Source organism: Miscanthus floridulus, chromosome 13 (assembly GCF_019320115.1).
Source record: "Miscanthus floridulus cultivar M001 chromosome 13, ASM1932011v1, whole genome shotgun sequence".
Taxonomy (NCBI): Eukaryota; Viridiplantae; Streptophyta; class Magnoliopsida; order Poales; family Poaceae; genus Miscanthus; species Miscanthus floridulus.
Genome location: NC_089592.1, coordinates 57949604 through 57969983, shown reverse-complemented (window position 1 = coordinate 57969983; position 20380 = coordinate 57949604). Strand labels below are relative to the sequence as shown.

Genomic DNA, 20380 nt, shown 5'->3' with positions numbered 1-20380 from the left:
GAAAGGCCGAAGAGGAGGATGCGACGGTGAAAAAGGAGGGAGACACGGCGGAGTTGATCCATGTGGGTGGGGAATATTTTGACTGACCTCTTTAAGCGGAGCCGTCAAGGAGTACGGAAGGCACAGGTGTGTCCGCCCCGATTAAACCATAACCAGAGATAAGAATCGGCACGGTACCTATACTCCGTAGACTACAGGGCAGCAAACCGGATAAGCCCGTAGTCGAGCAAGGAGTGGACCGGCATTAGACAGTTAAAACTGCCACATGGCGAGATGGGATACGGTAAATCCACGCGGATGGCCTGGCTGCTTTCCGTTTTATTCAAGGTTGAAGATCATCTAACTAATGTGCTATCGATCTGGGAGTTGCTTTGTTTTTTAGTTGTGCTATGTTCTAGAGAATATTTAATTTATGTGCTATATATATGAGTGCATTTGCACATTTTTTTTGTTTCAAATTGAAGCATGCATATGCTACTGATGATTGTGTTAACGCACCAAAGCTAACCGGGCTTGATTGGTTTCTCTTTTAGTGCTTGGGTTTCTTGCATTTCTCTGTTTCTCCGTGCTGATGCCCACATCTGGCGTGCTTAGAACAAATATAATAGTAGACTGTAGGCCGGCTGAATACTGAGGTGGAGGAGAAAAAAGAAGAGAGAGAAGAGAAGTGGACTGTAAGCTTACAGCCGGCTTAGACACAAGAATCGAAAAACTTTGAAAAAGATAAGTTGTCATATATTAGTAGTGAAGAGCTAACTACTATATAAATAAAATGAGAGAATAGCCAGATGTACTATTAGCCTCGCTCTTAGGAGGATATTAGTAGTGGAGGTGTCCCCGACGGAAAGGACATAGCTTCTGCTGTCCTTGACGTGGATGGTTTTGCATCAGCTGCCCACTAGTGTACTACTGGCCAAGTGATGGGCCTCAAAATCCATTTCATGGCGGGACGCCTCCGTTTGAATTTTGGGGGCCAGGCCCATGCCTGATGGTTGCTAGCAGTTGATGGGCTGCAGTCCTGCAGAGGGCTAGTTAACGTGGGTGAGTGGCCTTATAAGGCTTTTCCGGGCCCGTGGCATTGATAAGCAGATACCGAGTATTATTGGGATTTTTGGTATTATCCAATTTTTTATTGATAATGCTCCTTATATCAGGACGTCCGTCCGTAGTTCTGCGTCCGGACACGACTCTCCATGCCTAAAACAAAATAATCCACATTTGGACGCCCTCCCACCGCTCACTCTCGCACCGGTCGCCCTTGCTTCCTCCTCCCTGTTCTTATCTCTTCTGCACGCATGTTGCAAGTGTATTGATCTGGATGTTATATAGGTTTCACACATATATTGCATGTATATTTATTTGGATGTTGCATATGGTTGCATTGGTTTTTAAGTGTTTCATAAGCATGTTTTCAAGTGTTTCGACTGCCTTTAGACGTATGTCGCAACTGTTGTATTTGAATGTTTCAAAAGTAGATCGGGTGTTGCATCTCTCCCCCTTCTACTTCATCGTCTCTTCCGGCGCCGGCAGGGCATCCATACGAATCGGAGGCGCTACGTGCCCTTCTCTTGTCGCTCGGGCGGCGCGGGCCCCGCATGGAGCGCAAAACAGAGTGCAGCGCGCTAGTGTCCGGGCACAGACGTCCAGACCCTAGCACTACCGATTTTTCATTCACAGCCATATTGAAGCGCTTTCCTTGACATGGCAAATATAATATTTGTATAATAGGCTTATTCAGTTTCTAGACAATGCTTTAACCGACAACTATTATATTATATTAGTATATCAATTACATAATACAAATTATAATCATAAATGAGTAATTTTTTCAAATTATAAATGCAATAACACATTATAATAAATACTTTTTACAATGAAATAATTGTTGGTCAAAGTCCGAAAGACTCGTTCACAGTGCTTTCCCACTAGCAAACTGCCCCCAAATTCATTCGGTCGCTCGGAACGAACCAGAACCCGACACGTGTTATATCCCCCCTCCCGTGTCCGTTGCTATCCCCTCCCCATCCCACTTTCCCCTCGCTCCAGAGTCCATAGTCCAGTCCCCAGACGGCCAGACCAGAGCGACTGGAGCTTCGACGACCGACGGTTTCCATTTCCTCCCCCGCTTGCCGCTCCGATGGCCGTCGCCGAAGTGGCGATTGAGGTTCCCCCGCAGCAGCCGCCGCCGCCACCGGCGGCGGCGACGCGGGAGCCGGCGGTGGTGCCGAGAGTGCTCCAGTACCTGTACCTAGCGAGCGCGTGGGTCGCCTGCGCGGGCGTGGCCGCCGCGACCGTCGCGCGCCGGGCCTTGGGCGACTCTTCCCCGGTGGTCTGGGCGTTCCTCAAGGTCTCGATCGGAGCCCTCGTCTTCCCCGCGCTGCTCATCCTCGTCTTCGCCGTGCGGGTCTTGCGCGCCATGCTTGCGGCGGGGTTCAGACGGTCGCTCCGCACCCACGCCAGGGAGATTCAGATCCAAGCCAGGAAGGTATTCGATTGAGTTTTAGTTTTACTAGTGGCTAGCTAGGCTCTAATTCTCTGTGTTGATGGAATCAGATACTTTCAATTTTAGCTTGTGTTGTTATTTCCTGGAGAATCAATCTGAATCTGTCCAATTTCAGAGAATAATCATACATATCCTCTCAATATGGTCGTGTGAACTGAAAATAAAACGCTTACTTTAGTTTGCTCCAAGTCGTCCTCATCAGGTCTATGGGGGTGTGGATGCTGGAGCTGCTTTCAGTTATGCTGTATTAGTTTCTCTAGGGAAAATTGAATTTGTGCGCTGTATTTTTGTGAGTGCATTTGCATCTTTCCAGTTTCATATTGAAACATGCATACAAATCCACTCCATATGATTGTTTCACTCGAGGAAAACTGACTGGGTTTGCTTGCTCTTCCTGACTTCCTCTCGGTCATCCTTGTCAGATGTTTGGAGCGTTAACGTGGAAGGTGCTGCAGGACCCTATCATGCTTGCATGGCTCGCATCTTTCCTTTTCATCCTGCTGCTTGGAGCAAGTGTTCTGGTGTTTGTGGGGCTTTTACCAGTGGAGGAATCTCTCAGGGAAAGGATTGGTTATGCTCTCTCTGATGTGGGGGTATTGGGTGCCATGTCAATGTATTGCTTTATCATTATACCCAGTTTTGCGCTGAAGCTCTGGAGGAACAAGTAGGGTGGCGATGCCGCACAAGGCGCAGCACTGTGATTTATGAGGTACACAACAGTTTCTCTGGCCATCTTGTGTTCATGTGTCATATAAACTTTTCTGTAACGAAGATGCTGTTTTGTACATAGTATGTTAACAGCTCCTTTAGTGGCATAAATCAGTATGTGATTGTGAAACCTGCTTGAATAGGTAGTTATTGAACAATAGATTTCATGTGAACATTAGCATAAAGTCTGCTAGAGAGGTTGAAAAATATTTGAAAGCACATATTTTTTTGGAAATTATGTGTAGTTGAACCCAGTCTTAGGCCATGTGTAAATCCTAATCTGTTGATATGCTTTGCAAAATTTTTCATCTAGCCCTGAAGACAAGGAGCTATGACTGGTGGTTGAGGATTGTTTGCCTTGGTGCCCAGGGACATAATAAAGATGTCTCAACTCCTTGCTAACCTTGGGGGCATTTACTTTGTGGAATCACCACAATGACTATGTGTTTAATGGGACTATCCCTAGCATTCAGCTTTGTTCTGGACTGATTTTGGAGGAGGCACACTTCTGGTGTCTTGCTGGCGCTAGAGATTTGACCCATTTGGAGATTACTGCCAGATAATTGGCTGGCCCATTTAGTGTTTGGTTCAGCCGTTTGTTTATTCTTTTAAATGAACACATGCATTCTGTTCCTAGCTGAGGGGTGGTGTAGGAAAGGGGGGGTTGCTAATTTTTTTTCCGAATGCGTTGATACGCAACTCTGCTAAGAAAAAAAGGGTCATGTGTAATCCACTTATCTGCATGCATTTTCACATGGCCTTTGTGTATCTATCCTGTTCTGTTTATTATACATTATTGTGTTAATGCTTTTATGTTTTTTTTTGCGGTTGGTAACAGAAATAAAACTTGGTTTGCCTTTGTCAAATACGTAAGGGCATTAATTTTTTTGATGCATATTGATGCCTTTTATGTTTGGGTAAATCGATGGGTTCCTCTACAGTTCAAACTGACTGTTTCTATCCATTCCTGACTCTTCTTGCCTTAACAGATCAATTTCTTCAGACTTACTTTAATTTGATTGAGCCCAACTCTGTTTTCACTGCCTTCGGTCTAATCTCTATAAGACGTAATCTCTATAAGACGAAATGAGGGCCTAGCTCTAGCCATCTATTGGGCCACGTCAACAGAAATTTGTCAGCTGTAGGATACGGATCGAAAGTCTATTACAACAGCTCAGGCCAGGGCCAGGGTATGTCCGGTGTTTCCAGAACAAGCTAGTGTCCTGGACTCGTCGTCCCCCTTGCACATGAGCAGGCTTATTCCAAGGTCTCGCCAGAGGCACGGCGACCTGGGGAAATCGGCAGCACGATGCTTCTCGCTGTTGGCTCAACCTCAGCTACAGCCTTGACCTCGAGGGCACGGCATTGCGGGCCTGGGCTTGCTTACAGCTTACCTCGGCGACGACAAGCGCAGCTGCATAGTCTGATATGGGCTATGGCCTGTTCCCTACACTCAGACATGATGGGCAACGGAGAAAGAAGCGCCTGACATGAAAGATAAGTTATGGCACAACCACGTTGCTTCCATTGCCATTTTGCCTGACATGATAAGCTCCAGCCCCGCAGAGTCTCCAGCTCATAACGCAATAAGCTCCACGTACAGTCATGTAACATGCCAAAAGCTTAACAATTCTGCAGCTCAAGTATTTAGTTTTACCCCCACGAATTTATCTACCGTACCATTCGTATTAGTTTCTCACTATTTCCAAACAGACAACCAATCCCTTATTTTACTCTCATAAGGACTAAGGAGTATATACTATTTGTCCTTATCGTTTTTACCAAAGACTAGAAATGTTTTCTGAAAAAGATTACAATACAAGCAGAAATTGAGATAGTATTGCCGTTCTCAATTACACGATTTTTACCTCATTGTGTACTGATGAATTAAATGACATGCATAGCAGATTCCTACTAAATCGATTTTTTGAACAAGAAAAAATACGCAAAATTGCATGTAGAGTTAAAGTAGCCATAATAATATATAATAAACCTATCAACCTTTTTTTGAATGGGACTACGGCAGGCAATTGCCAGCCTGAATTTTGTAGATATGTCAAAGGTTCAAAACATGCAGAATTTGCGAGAAGTACAAGAAAAAAATTAGGGCTAAAAATTGTTTTAACATAAAAAACATTCACTGACGATTGGAATACAAATGCCATTCTGGTAACTATGAATTCTGAATTAGCAAACTGAAATCCGCTTAGTACCAAAGTTTTCAATGTCGAGCAAACGAAAATCTGCTAGACTCTTTACTATGCTACTAGATATAGCAACTACTGGTGAGTGATCTGATACTTTTCAACTTCTGTCCTTGATTGAGCAAAATTGTGTATACTGTACTATTGACGAGATATTCCATCTCATGCAAATGGATTGTTGATTTGTAGTTAGTCATTACATGGTTTCGATGTTCCATTTGAACATCAATGATGAAACACATTCTTACACGGTGAGAAAGGTGAGTTGGATGTCTCGTGTCTTATGATACTTTCTTCTTACCAAATTGAAGCGCGAGCTTAACATATCATTCGCATTGATGACAGCCCCGTGTAGTAGCTAGAAAGGTTCTCCGCAAAATAATAGGTTCACTCTTAGCCTCCATCTCCATGACAGCAAGATCAACTGGAATGCATAGTTAGAACATAATTGTAGGTATACCACTGGTTCACTCCAAATAGGCATGGCAACGCCACGCCAGAGGTTTTCTAGTGACTCCTAATAGTGGAACTACAGAAGACGACTTGTTTTCAGCACTGCTCTTTTCAAGCTATGATGAAGTAAACAGCAGAATAGGTAGGAAGAAAAGTGCACTATAAGTCTTGTCAAACAACTGATTAACCGCTGTTACCGAAGCATTTGTGCTTCCCCATCAGAAGCAATCAGAAAACTTAGTTTGATTATACATGGTAGTATTTTAGGCCCATTTTAGTACTTTATCTAGTTTCTACTGCATTTTTGCAGTAGTTATTTGGGAAATATATTTGGTTGTGGTAAGAGATCCTTTCATGGTGCACAAGATTTGTCCCTGTCACTCTTATTTTTTCAATGATATGTTGATAATAACTTACTGCACCACTAGCTTTTATGTATAAGGAAACATGTTGATAGTTCCATACGATGATTGTTGTGAAATGGATAAATGAATGTGGTTGCTGGTAACCTGTTGTATCAAAGGTCCATGTTATTAGTTTTAAGTGGTACATTGTATTGCTGAATATGTGGGTTCTGCACCTGCAGAATTGTTGAATACTGAGTTCTTGATGTCACTTATTAATCTAACCAAAGGTTGTCCTGTTTTATTGACAGGCAAGGACAGTTGGAGAAGGCACAAAAGATCAATTAGTAGTTACAGGCTTATAGTACAGACCCTGAATTCTGCTGATGTCTGTGGTGAAGCCAGCTAATTAATGTTTTTGAGAAATAATTCTCTATTGCAGGCTTACTGTTATACCTCAATACCTGGTGATGTGTGTGTAATGTGGTCACTATGGGTATCGCTACCCTAAGCCCTCTCAGAACATAAGTACCCCCTTGGACATGACATCTGTGCCGTCAAATGAATATAGTTGATTCATCATTGTGACTGGATTTGCGGTTGTCATTATTATGAATACAGCTAGTTGTGGTAGGAGTGTATATATCAACGCCAGTATGGACTCGTGGATGATGCCTGTTTCCGAGCTCGCGAGTACATGACAACGTTGGAGGTTTTTGTTTAGAACAATATTGGTGTTTGTTGTGACTAACTAACATTACATGATCTACTTGAGTTCTGTCATTGAGCAGGGGATGGGTTCAAGGTGCAGGCTGCTCCAGACTCTGGCCCATCACCTTCGAGCTCGCTGGAGGGAGGAGAGAATAAGACCTCAGAGTCTGTCAGAATCTTAGCCACCGTCGGGTCTCTCAAATCCGGAGGAGGAGGAGGAGGAGGCTCAGATCGAGAGGACCGGTCTATCTCGTTGGAGCCACCGTCGTTGCACTCTTCTCTGATGGGGGAGCGGGAGCCGGGATGCTAGGCATGTGGGGTAGCAATGGAGGTCGTGGCGGGAGGGAGCGCCGGCAGGCGGTGCAACGAGTTGGCGCGCGGCGCGTGGCGTCCATCTGGGCGGGGTGGCAGTAGAATGGGAGGGCGCGAGCGCTGCGCGAGTGAGCGGTCGAGAAAAAGATAAGGTGGAGTGCGGTAGGCGACGTACGGCACGGGTGGGTTGGGTTCGGCACCGGTAGGGCGTGTCCGTCCCGTAAGGACTTCTATATTATCAAAAAAAAAAAAAAAGTCTTGCCTCCGAAGAATGGTGTTCATTTTTTGTCGCCGGTACCTCCAAAACAAGGTGTTCATTTTGGCGCGCGTTCTTCCCCTCGCAAGCACACACTGCCCGTCGCGCCGCCTTCCCCTCCGGCTGTCGTGCCCTGGCCGCTCCGGCGCCTCGCACGCCCTCCGCCCGCCGCGCCACCTTCCCGTTCGACTCCCGCGCCACCTTCCCCCTCGGACCGCCGCGCCGCCTTCCTCCTCCGACCGCCGCGCCGCCTTCCCCTGCGGCTATCCCGTTGTCGTTCCCTGGGATGGATTTGGGAGCCGAATCCTCCACTGCGCCTGCTCTCAGCAGCAGCACGCCTCCTCCTCCTGTGCAGCAGGGCCCTCCCCGTGTAGCAGGATTGCCGAGCGTGGAGGAGGCTGCCACCGGCGTGGAGCAGGCTGTTTTGTGGCAGTCCTCTCCCCGTGAAGGCTGCCATCGGGCGGAACCAGACGACGCGGAAGATGCCGGCGGCACGGTCGGCCGCTGCACCTCCTCTGCAGGATCCGCCGGCAGCCACCGTCGTATCTAACGCCGGCGGGGATGCGTTCAGGGCGGACACGAGGTTCGATTTTACCTGTTCCCTTTCAATGTTGCTGGTTAGGGTTGCAATTTCTGTGAATCAAAATGTTATTTCAAATTGATGTAGTGAATTGTGCTACCTGTTCCAGGACCTTGCATTGATAGCTTCATCAGAAGAGTGTCTTCTAATTGATGGTTTTGGTTCAAGAAATGAAACATTCTTTCCAACTATTCAACATTTATCTATAAATGTGAGAATTGCTTATAAGTGGAACACAGAAGATCGAAGATTTTATCCCAACGATACATTTCAGAGGAAGCTGGCTTACATTGGAGATGCGGTGCAAACAAGAAATTTGAGCACTTTAATGCTGTTTGAGAAGTATGATGCTGGGTTTTCAGAAACCTTTTCCTATGTATTCAAAGATGTGCTTTATTTACGTGTTCTGAGATTACCCACACAACTTATAACATAGACTTTCTCCTTAGTAACTTCAGTAAGGTGATCCATCTGCACTACCTTGAACTAATATCCAGTGGTCCTACTGAGCCTTTTCCAGAGGTTATATGTCGACTTTATCATCTACAGGTCCTTGATGTAGAGTATTGAGTGCACCTTTCTGCTTTACCAGGATGCATGAATAACCTTGTCAACTTGAGACATTTTGTTGCTCGGGGTGAATTGCATGCAATGATTGCTGTGGTTGTAGATTGAAGTTTCTCCAGGAATTAAAGGTCTTCCGAGTAGGAATGACTGACTTTGAGATAGGACAGTTAAATGGGTTAAGAGAATTGGGTGGGTCACATGCAATTTACAATCTAGAGGAGAATGTGGGAAGCAAGGATGAGTCTCAAAATGCTGGATTAAAGGAAAAAACATACCTACAGGATTTGCTCCTGTCATGATCCAGTAACCGGAGTGTGGTGAGGTGCATAACTGAGGCTGATGTGCTTGAGGGCCTTCATCCACATTCCAGGCTCAAGCGGCTTCATATAACAGGGTATGGAGGTATTTCTTCTCCCACATGATTGTGTTCCAACCTTTCTTTCTTCTGCTTAGAGTCTATCAGTCTTGAGAATTGCACAAAATGGGAGATCCTTCCGCCACTTGGACAATTTCCATTTCTTAGAAAACTGTATTTGATTCAGTTGCCTGCATCAAAGGAAGTACCTATGGTATCTGTAATTACTGTACTGGTTCTGAAAAGCAGGTCCTGTTTCCATGTCTAGATGAACTTGTGGTTAGGGACTGTCCTGAACTTAGGGCATTTCCATTGTCACAATGTTCATCTAAATATGAATGCTTCTGTTCATTTGTCTATCTCCGCCAAGCTACGATCTACAACTGTCCTCAGCTAATGAATTTACCCCCATTTGGTCAGGTGAAGTCTCTATCCAGAATATCTATCGAGGGAGTAGGATCATTTCCTCACATCAGATTATTCATGGAAGCACTGTTTATCAAAGGATGTGTCGGCCCAAGAACCTTGGATGATATATTATTATTGACTGAGTGCAGTCTGAGTATTCTTGAGAAATTGACGATTGAGAGCTGCTTGGATCTTGCATATCTACCATGTGAAAGTTTTAAAAAACTTGTCTCCTTAGAGATATTGGTAATTGTGGATTGTGCAAAGCTATCCTTGCCATTATATTCATATGGCCAATATGAAGGCAGGTTTTACTTCCCATCATTACTCAAGAAGCTTGTAATCCGAGCATGTGGCATCACAGGGAAGATGTTAACTCATATGTTGTCACAACTGCACTTTCTGGTTTCCTTGACAATTATGAAGTGCCCAAACATAACATCTCTAGCAGTTGATGTTGTGGATGCTTTCATTGGAAAACAGTACAGCAGGAAGAAGAAGGCGCCAGCCCCTAGTGGTTAATTTTAGGCCATAGTTATCTGTTCCTATAAGTTAGGATCTGGAGAGTCTTAGTGCTCAGCCAGACATTAGGGGATATAACTAAGGGTCGGCTGATTAGGGGAGTCAAAGGAGAAATAGAGTCATCTGTTCAGAGCCTCCCAGTGAGGGCGAACTAGCCCTATCGCTGCTGCCATTGCTAGGTTTAGCCTCTGTAATTCTCCTCCAGTTCATCAATAAAACAGCCAGATTCCTAGCCCTATCAGTTGGTGGTCTTATTACTGGGACAGCCAGCTCCTCAACATCTGATCACCATAAGCAGACAAGTGATGGCTTGTTACAGATCCCATCGGATACCTCACATCGGCCTCAATATTTGTGCATAGAAGACTTCTTGGATCTGGTGCTCTACAAAGAATTTTTTTCATGAATTTATCTCTCTCACTACGTTACGCATAACCAGATGCCCACAACTTATGGTCACAATGACCATTATTGGAACAAGAGATCCAAGCACAACCATTCTCTTCTACCACCATGACTAAAGGACCTTATGGTTTCTCACATGCATGACGAATTATGGGCCTTCCTGCTCTCTAATCTCGCCTCATTGTCCAACTTGGAAATATCTAAGAGTCCAGAGCTGACCTCTCTTGACCTTCATTCATGCAAATCTTTAGAAACATTGATTATTGACAAATGTGTCCGTTTGTCTGCTCTAGAGTGCTTGCAGTGCCTCATCAGTTTAAAGCATCCGTGTTTTTTTTAATGTCCCAGTTTGTCTAAGCCTTGGGAACCTTCAGCTGACGGGGAGAGCCAGGGCCTTGATTCCCCATTGCATCAGGAGAAGCTTGAGATTGACAACACCTCATTCTTTAAAACATGTATTTGCAAGAAGCTCCCTTTTCTTCAACATGTTGTGTTTTTCATGGTGCACCAACAGCTGTTGCATTAAAGTATTGACTTGATGGACTTGCTCAATTGTAATGGTTTCTACTTTCTCGTCACTATTATGCAGGCCAAAAATTTGAGAGCCTTCACAGAAGAACAAGAGGAAGCACTTCATCACCTTACATGTGTTGTTCTAGGCCATGGCCTTCGAACACCGGTTGCCGCTCAAGCGAAATCAAGCACGAGAAGTGGATAAAACAAGACAGCGAAACAAGATAAACAATTTTATTGAACTTGTTTCTCTCCCTCGTTACATTCTCCTCATGGGGGCTATTTATACATGCTCGTAGGCATTTTCATAGGACAAAGCTGCCCCTACAACTACTACAATATCCGGAGAATATTCTCTGTTGTCGTGGGCTTGCTCGCTAATCAGAGTCCCTATCTTCCTTAGGTGGTGCCGGCTCGGGAGAAACTGACCAGCCTCGCCTCTTGTCGCCCTTTCGACCGACCAAGTGGGCCCTAGGCGGACAGGTGTCGGGCGTACGAGAACAGGTGACTCCTTTATTGACGAAAACCTGCAACAATGATCAAATGAATTACCAACGCCTATTCGCCTGAACGAATAGTTTGCTCCGTCTCCACGCCCCTGACCATGCCGATCTGAGCCGCGTCAACTATTTCGCCAAGGTGAATGGAGCTTAGTCAGCCACGGGGCTTGGGTGGACCTTGTGGTTTGACTCGCCATTCCGCCAAGGCAAAAAGGGGAATGGATTCAGGGCGTGGCCTGATACCACGCGGCTTGCACCGCCCTCATTTTGCCTTGACAAAACGGCCGTACCATGCCTCACTATTTGTCTAGGTGAAATGTTGCATGTGTCGTCGAGCCAAGACCGATTATGTTCCTGGCGCCCGTTGTTGGCCGTCTCTATCGATCAAATCCGACCGCCAATTATGATACAAAAAGAGGAGAAATAAGCAATCTTAAACACATGCTTTTACTATTAACCAAGTTCCACATGTATTTGGAGAATATTATTTTGCAGGTCACAAACACAAATACATGGAACAATTCACCGAAAGACGCTTTTCGATGTTGATTTGCGCAAAGGAACAAGGGAGACGCCTATCAAATCAATGCAATAGGGGCAAAGCACTGCCTTGAGCACTGTATAAATAGAGGGGGTACCCCCTATCTAAAGACACACCACATTGAGCAATATCTCACTCTCTATTCTCTTTAGTTTTACCTTTTAGTTGTAGTAGAGCAAGGCAAAGCCACCTTGGAGGTCTGGCTCCTTGGAAGAAGATATTCTTGGTATGAATATCAATATGGGTTCTTCCAAAGTCATGTCTTCACTTTATTATAGTCATACTTATGAACTAGAGTATAGTTATTGTGTTATCATCTTGATATATGAATTAGTGCAGAGTTTATGTGTTATGAGAATAGCACACTTAACTTTATTATTAAACAATCATATAACTTGTATAATTAGAATTAGAGCTAAGTTGAGGTGGTGGTTCATCGTGTCGTCAGGTGTGCCCAAGTTCTTTACCTATCAATCTGTAGGGTCGGGAGCTCGAGGGGATTTGGGTAGTTTATGTATACGCAAGCATGGTGCTCAGGTATGGAGAGACAGGTGAATGCATTTCCTTCTCTCCAGTTGAGGGGTAGGCGGCAGGTGGCGACAACCCTGTCCGTCCTTCGTAATCCACCACTTTCGTTTAGGGTGTAGGAGTCTAAATTGTCACATGAGGTTGCTGGCAGACTAGTACTCGGTGGCCTCCTGACCTGCTTCACACTTAGCCCTAAAACTAATTATGTAATATGTATGATTATCAACTAATCTTTGTATGACTACACTAGACCAATGCCTGCTCTACTTAGGATTATTCTTTTATCCTTTCTTTTCTATTTTATCCTTTGAGGAATGACAAGTGTGTGTCCACTATCTTGGAATTACGATTCTTACCCCTGTTATAAGCATTGGTGTACTTGCAAGCATTATTATTCAAATTCATATCCATACTAGACTCTTAATCAAATGCCTTCCTTTGGGAAAATATAAATAACGATACCCTGAATACTTCTAGGTGAAATGCTACAATAATGGCTTCATGCGCTTGCGGATAAATATCGAAAATTGTTAAGGAACTATCAAAGCTATTTCTTAGTAGCATGACTACACATTAGTTATGTTGCTAAGAAGTACCAACAAGGTATTTCTAGCGTCATTGCTGAGGATGGATTCAAACCCCGTACTTAGGAGTGACGTTAAGAAATATCAACAAGCATTTTTGACACCGTTGCTGGGGAAGGCATATTGATTAAAGAATCTAGTAGGACATGTTCATGATATTATGCATGTAAGGTAGCCATTGTTTATACAGAGTAACTTTGATGTTTTCTCCTATTGTGGATGAAAACTGGATAGTGTATGACCGGTTACAAACTACCAGAAAACTACATCGAAAATTCGGAGGCACTCCTAAGGAAGAAACGATCTCGTACCGCTTCTTCTGCTACTCCTCCGATAGTCAAACCAGTCATGCCCGCACCATCCGCTACTCCAATTGTGGCCAAGACCCTCCACGACTACTCCACCCTTGCTATTGCCAACGTGCCCGTTGGGCTTGCTGTCAACGTTGGGGAGGGGAACTTTGAGCTCCGTGTCGGCCTCATCACGATGGTGCAGGCAAACCAATTCCATGGTTTGCCAAGCGAGGACGCAAACGTGCATCTCCAACACTTCCTCGAGTTGTGCGACATGATCGTCATCAAGGATGTCGCACCGGAGAGCATTAGGCTCCGCTTGTTTCCCTTTTCCCTTTTGAGAAAGGCGAAGCAGTGGTTCTATAAGAAAAAGGAAGCTATCAAGACATGGGACAAATATTCCATGGCGTTCCTCGTCAATTTCTTCCCCATGGGCAAAACCAATGCCCTAAGGGGATGAATTTCAAACTTCCAGCAAAGCTCCATGGAAACCATTCCCAAGGTGTGGGAGAGGCTGCAGGACTACATCCAAGCATGCCCACACCATAGGATTTAAAACTAGTTAGTGCTCCAAATTTTTTATGATTGATTAATACCCATGTCTAGGGGCCATATCGACGCTATGCTAGAGGTGCTTTCCTTTCCCTCACATTGGTGGAGCTACGACTCTCATCAATAAAATGGTGGCCAATCAAAGCTAGGGGAGGAATGGAAAACACAAAAAGGAATGCATATCGTGAAGGAGATGGACATGCTTTCCGTGAAAATAGATCTTTTTATGAAAAGATTGGAGGAACGAGCCCAAGATAAATATGTCATTATGGGCACCGTCGAGACCATAGACTCACACATGACGTGTGAGATCTGTGGGAACATTGGCCATTCGGGGAACGATTGCCCCAAAACCCATGAAGAAGCTACCTTCATCAACAACGGGTTTCGCCAACCAGGTAATAACCAGGTAATAGCTCATCTTGCTGCCACTATACCAGTTTCTTCAAGAAAGATTCTGGGACAACCAAAAGCTTCTCTCGAATCTGCTAAAATGGTCTCAACGAGGTCCGATAAGCCTCTATGTCGGGAAAATCTCATTTATCTTATAGATCCACCATCCATTGCTAAGAAAGATGATCCTGGCCGCCCGACGATTACATGCTCAATTGGCCCGCATGTCTTCCACAACACCTTCTGCGACCTTGGAGCAAGCATCAACATCATGTCCAAGGTAACATATGATAAAACACTAGGTGGACCTTTGTCCACTGCACATTTCTGATTGTAGATGGCAGATCAAACTTTATAAAATCCGAAGGGATTAGCGATGAATATCTTGGTGAAAATTCGAGACACGTACATCCCCACGGACTTCGTCATTCTAGACATGGGCCACAATGAGGAAGTACCCCTCCTCTTAGGGAGACCATTTCTTAACACTACAAATGCAGTCTTACACGTGGGATCAGAGCATGTTAGCTTTCATATTCAAGGGCAAACAATGAGATGCCCATTCAATGGGTTTAAAATGCATAAACATGTTAAAACAAACCAGCCCAAGAAACAACCACCTAAAGGAATCAAACAGGTATGGTAGGTAGAAGCATCAACATCCGCATCTACTTCTCCGAACACGGATGTACCTCCATCAAGCAAAAAGTGAAAGAAGAAGAGTCCCGCTCATTGGACTTTAAAATGGTGAGTCCTTGCCAAAGGTAAATCAGTAGTTATCCTTCGTATTTATGATTTAAAGTTGCCTAAAATTATTAGATAATAAAACTATAATAATAATTAAAAAATTCTTTAGTTCTCTTATACACCATTCAATGTCTTCGCCTCGTTGGATCATATCTTATCATGCTTCCTTTCTCTACACCGGTATGTTTTAGTTTGGGGTTTGGTCATACATCTTTTAAATTAAGTATGGTGCTTAGGTTAATAAGCCCGCCTTAATCAAATTAGATATGGCGTCTAGTTTGATCATTGAATCAAAACTGCTATTGTAGAGTTTGGTTGATCATATGGACTGACCCTTGCAGGAATTTATCAACTTCATGAGGGTAAGTCTTTGAGATGACAACTGAGATGAAAACTTGTTTGGTATACCTTGATAATAATAATAATAATCATTATCATAATCATAATCATAATCATAATCATAATCATAATCATAATCATAATCATAATCATAATCATAATCATAATCATAATAATAATCATAATAATGATGATGATAATAATAATAATAAAAACTTTCGACCCCAAGTATGGTTGTCTTGTTATCTTGATGGCACCATAAGACAAGCTTGGGGGAGCCTCCTAGCATGCTCATAAGGAGGCCATGAATCACAAATCAGGCCACAGCGTCCACCAGCTAGCAGTGTTCCTTGCTGAACTATGGACCATAAGTCAGGAGCTAGCTTGGGGGAGGACTCCCACAGAGGTAACTTGTATCTCACATTTCTTTTAGTTATTTTAATATCTTAAAAAATGATGAGATATGACTAAAAACTGATGATTTCCACTCTCATATGTGACTTAAGAATGTTTAGTTTCTCCTTTGTTGAAATAATGAATAGTTGCTCTGTCTATAAGTCATCTATGCCTAGGCTGTAACTTAGTATTCTCTAATATTTAAGTTTATTGGCTAAAAATATCTCATCAATAAAATGGTGGCCAATCAAAGCTAGGGGAGGAATGGAAAACACAAAAAGGAATGCATATCATGAAGGAGATGGACATGCTTTCCGTGAAAATAGATCTTTTGATGAAAAGATTGGAGGAACGAGCCCAAGATAAATATGTCATTATGGGCACCGTCCAGACCATAGACTCACACATGACGTGTGAGATCTGTGGGAACGTTGGCCATTCGGGGAACGATTGCTCCAAAACCCACGAAGAAGCTGCCTTCATCAACAACGGGTTTTGCCAACCAGGTAATAACGGGTGGAACAACCAGTCCCACCCACAAGGTAATTTGAACTACAAATCTAATTACAATTCGAATCAACCTTCTTTCCAAGACTAGGCATTAAGCCAAGCTAAAATTAATGAAAATATCAATAAAAAGTAAATGTATAATGACAAAATGCTTGAAAACATAAATACTAAAACTGAAGGTTTAACTTCTTATATCAATAACGAAATGAGCTTTAATAAAATGATTGAAACTCAAATAGCTCATCTTGCTGCCACTATACCAGTTTCTCCAAGAAAGATTTTGGGACAACCTAAAGCTTCTCTCAAATCTGCTAAAATGGTCTCAATGAGGTCCGATAAGCCTCTATGTCGGGAAAACCTCATATATCTTGTAGATCCACCATCCATTGCCAAGAAACATGATCCTGGCCGCCCGACAATTACATGCTCAATTGGTCCGCATGTCTTCCACAACGCCTTCTGCGACCTTGGAGCAAGCATCAACATCATGTCCAAGGTAACATATGATAAAACACTAGGTGGACCTTTGTCCACTGCACATTTCTGATTGTAGATGGCAGATCAAACTTTATGAAATCTGAAGGGATTAGCGATGAATACCTTGGTGAAAATTCGAGACACGTACATCCCCACAGACTTCATCGTTCTAGACATGGGCCACAATGAGGAAGTACCCCTCCTCTTAGGGAGACCATTTCTTAACACTACAAATGCAGTCTTACACGTGGGATCAGAGCATGTTAGCTTTCATATTCAAGGGCAAACAATGAGATGCCCATTCAATGGGTTTAAAATGCATAAACATGTTAAAACAAACCGGCCCAAGAAACAACCACATAAAGGGATCAAACAGGTATGGTAGGTAGAAGCATCAACATCCTCATCTACTTCTCCGAACATGGATGTACCTCCATCAAACAAAAAGTGAAAGAAGAGTCCTGCTCATTGGACTTTAAAATGGTGAGTCCTTGCCGAAGGTAAATCAGCAGTTATCCTTCGTATTTATGATTTAAAGTTGCCTAAAATTATTAGATAATAAAACTATAATAATAATTAAAAAAAATTCTTTAGTTCTCTTATTCACCATTCAATGTCTTTGCCTCCGTTGGATCATATCTTATCATGCTTCCTTTCTCTACACCGGTATGTTTTATTTTGGGGTTTGGTCATACATCTTTTAAATTAAGTATGGTGCTTAGGTTAATAAGCCTGCCTTAATCAAATTAGACATGGCGTCTAGTTTGATCATTGAATCAAAACCGCTAGTGTAGAGTTTGGTTGATCATATGGACTGACCCTTCTAAGAATTTATCAACTTCATGAGGGTAAGTCTTTGAGATGACAACTGAGATGAAAACTTGTTTGGTATACCTTGATAATAATAATAATAATCATAACTGTAATCATAATCATAATCATAATCATAATCATAATCATAATCATAATCATAATCATAATCATAATCATAATCATAATCATAATCATAATCATAATCATAATCATAATCATAATCATAATCATAATCATAATCATAATCATAATCATAATCATAATCATAATCATAATCATAATCATAATCATAATCATAATCATAATCATAATAATGATGATGATGATAATAATAATAAAAACTTTCGACCCCAAGTATGGTTGTCTTGTTATCTTGATGGCACCATAAGACAAGCTTTGGGGAGCCTCCTAGCCTCATAAGGAGGCCATGAATCACAAATCAGGCCACAACGTCCACCAGCTAGTAGTGTTCCTTGCTGAACTATGGACCATAAGTCAGGAGCTAGCTTGGGGGAGGACTCCCACAGAGGTAACTTGTATCTCACATTTCTTTTAGTTATTTTAATATCTTAAAAAATGATGAGATATGACTAAAAACTGATGATTTCCACTCTCATATGTGACTTAAGAATGTTTAGTTTCTCCTTTGTTGAAATAATGAATAGGTGCTCTGTCTATAAGTCATCTATGCCTAAGCTGTAACTTAGTATTCTCTAATATTTAAGTTTATTGGCTAAAAATATCTCATCAATAAAATGGTGGCCAATCAAAGCTAGGGGAGAATGGAAAACACAAAAAGGAATGCATATCATGAAGGAGATGGACATGCTTTTCGCGAAAATAGATCTTTTGATGAAAAGATTGGAGGAACGAGCCCAAGATAAATATGTCATGATGGGCACCGTCCAGACCATAGACTCACACATGACGTGTGAGATCTGTGGGAACGTTGGCCATTTGGGGAACGATTGCCCCGAAACCCACGAAGAAGCTGCCTTCATCAACAATGGGTTTTGCCAACCAGGTAATAACGGGTGGAACAACCAGTCCCGCCCACAAGGTAATTCGAACTACAAATATAATTACAATTCGAATCAACCTTCTTTCCAAGACTAGGCATTAAGCCAAGCTAAAATTAATGAAAATATCAATAAAAAGTAAATGTATAATGACAAAATGCTTGAAAACATAAATACTAAAACTGAAGGTTTAACTTCTTATATCAATAACCAAATGAGATTTAATAAAATGATTGAAACTCAAATAGCTCATCTTGCTGCTACTATACCAGTTTCTCCAAGATAGGTTCTGGGACAACCTAAAGCTTCTCTCAAATATGCTAAAATGGTCTCAATGAGGTCCGATAAGCCTCTATGTCGGGAAAACCTCATTTATCTTGTAGATCCACCATCCATTGCCAAGAAAGATGATCCTGGCCGCCCGACAATTACATGCTCAATTGTCCCGCATGTCTTCCACAACGCCTTCTGCGACCTTGGAGCAAGCATCAACATCATGTCCAAGGTAACATATGATAAAACACTAGGTAGACCTTTGTCCACTGCACATTTCTGATTGTAGATGGCAGATCAAACTTTATGAAATCCAAAGGGATTAGCGATGAATATCTTGGTGAAAATTCGAGACACGTACATCCCCATGGACTTTGTCGTTCTAGACATGGGCCACAATGAGGAAGTACCCCTCCTCTTAGGGAGACCATTTCTTAACACTACAAATGCAGTCTTACACGTGGGATCAGAGCATGTTAGCTTTCATATTCAAGGGCAAACAATGAGATGCCCATTCAGTGGGTTTAAAATGCATAAACATGTTAAAACAAACCAGCCCAAGAAACAACCACATAAAGGGATCAAACAGGTATGGTAGGTAGAAGCATCAACATCCGCATCGACTTCTCCGAACACGGATGTACCTCCATCAAGCAAAAAGTGAAAGAAGAGTCCTGCTCATTGGACTTTAAAATGGTGAGTCCTTGCCGAAGGTAAATCAGCAGTTATCCTTCGTATTTATGATTTAAAGTTGCCTAAAATTATTAGATAACAAAACTATAATAATAATTAAAAAAATTCTTTAGTTCTCTTATTCACCATTCAATGTCTTCGCCTCCGTTGGATCATATCTTATCATGCTTCCTTTCTCTACACCGGTATGTTTTAGTTTGGGGTTTGGTCATACATCTTTTAAATTAAGTATGGTGCTTAGATTAATAAGCCCGCCTTAATCAAATTAGACATGGCATCTAGTTTGATCATTGAATCAAAACCGCTAGTGTAGAGTTTGGTTGATCATATGGACTGACCCTTGCAGGAATTTATCAACTTCATGAGGGTAAGTCTTTGAGATGACAACTGTGATAAAAACTTGTTTGGTATACCTTGATAATAATAATAATAATAATAATAATAATAATAATAATAATAATAATAATAATAATAATAATAGTCATAATCATAATCATAATCATAATCATAATCATAATCATAATCATTATCATAATAATGATGATGATGATAATAATAATAAAAACTTTTGACCCCAAGTATGGTTGTCTTGTTATCTTGATGGCACCATAAGACAAGCTTGGGGGGGAGCCTCCTAGCATGCTCATAAGGAGGCCATGAATCACAAATTAGGCCATAGCGTCCACCAGCTAGCAGTGTTCCTTGCTGAACTATGGACCATAAGTCAGGAGCTAGCTTGGGGGAGGACTCCCACAGAGGTAACTTGTATCTCACATTTCTTTTAGTTATTTTAATATCTTAAAAAATGATGAGATATGACTAAAAACTGATGATTTCCACTCTCATATGTGACTTAAGAATGTTTAGTTTCTCCATTGTTG

General features: G+C 42.4%; 1 protein-coding gene and 1 pseudogene across 1 annotated transcript; both read left to right on the top strand.

Moving 5' to 3' along the window:
• Window positions 1–2031: 2031 nt before the first annotated feature.
• Window positions 2032–6805, top strand: LOC136500623 (uncharacterized). Its single transcript, XM_066496021.1, has 3 exons — window positions 2032–2485; window positions 2926–3212; window positions 6524–6805. The coding sequence occupies exons 1-2, from the start codon at window positions 2138–2140 to the stop codon at window positions 3169–3171; spliced, it is 594 nt and encodes a 197-aa protein (XP_066352118.1). The 5' UTR covers window positions 2032–2137; the 3' UTR covers window positions 3172–3212; window positions 6524–6805.
• Window positions 6806–7973: 1168 nt separating this feature from the next.
• Window positions 7974–20380, top strand: part of LOC136499867 (uncharacterized) — a 46404-nt pseudogene continuing 33997 nt past the window's right edge.

Bases quoted from the DNA above. Each gene is read 5' to 3' on its own strand.
- LOC136500623 (XM_066496021.1), top strand. From the start codon at position 2,138: ATGGCCGTCGCCGAAGTGGCGATTGAGGTTCCCCCGCAGCAGCCGCCG. The intron at 2,486-2,925 runs GTATTCGATTGA...CATCCTTGTCAG, and splicing joins TTCAGATCCAAGCCAGGAAG to ATGTTTGGAGCGTTAACGTG.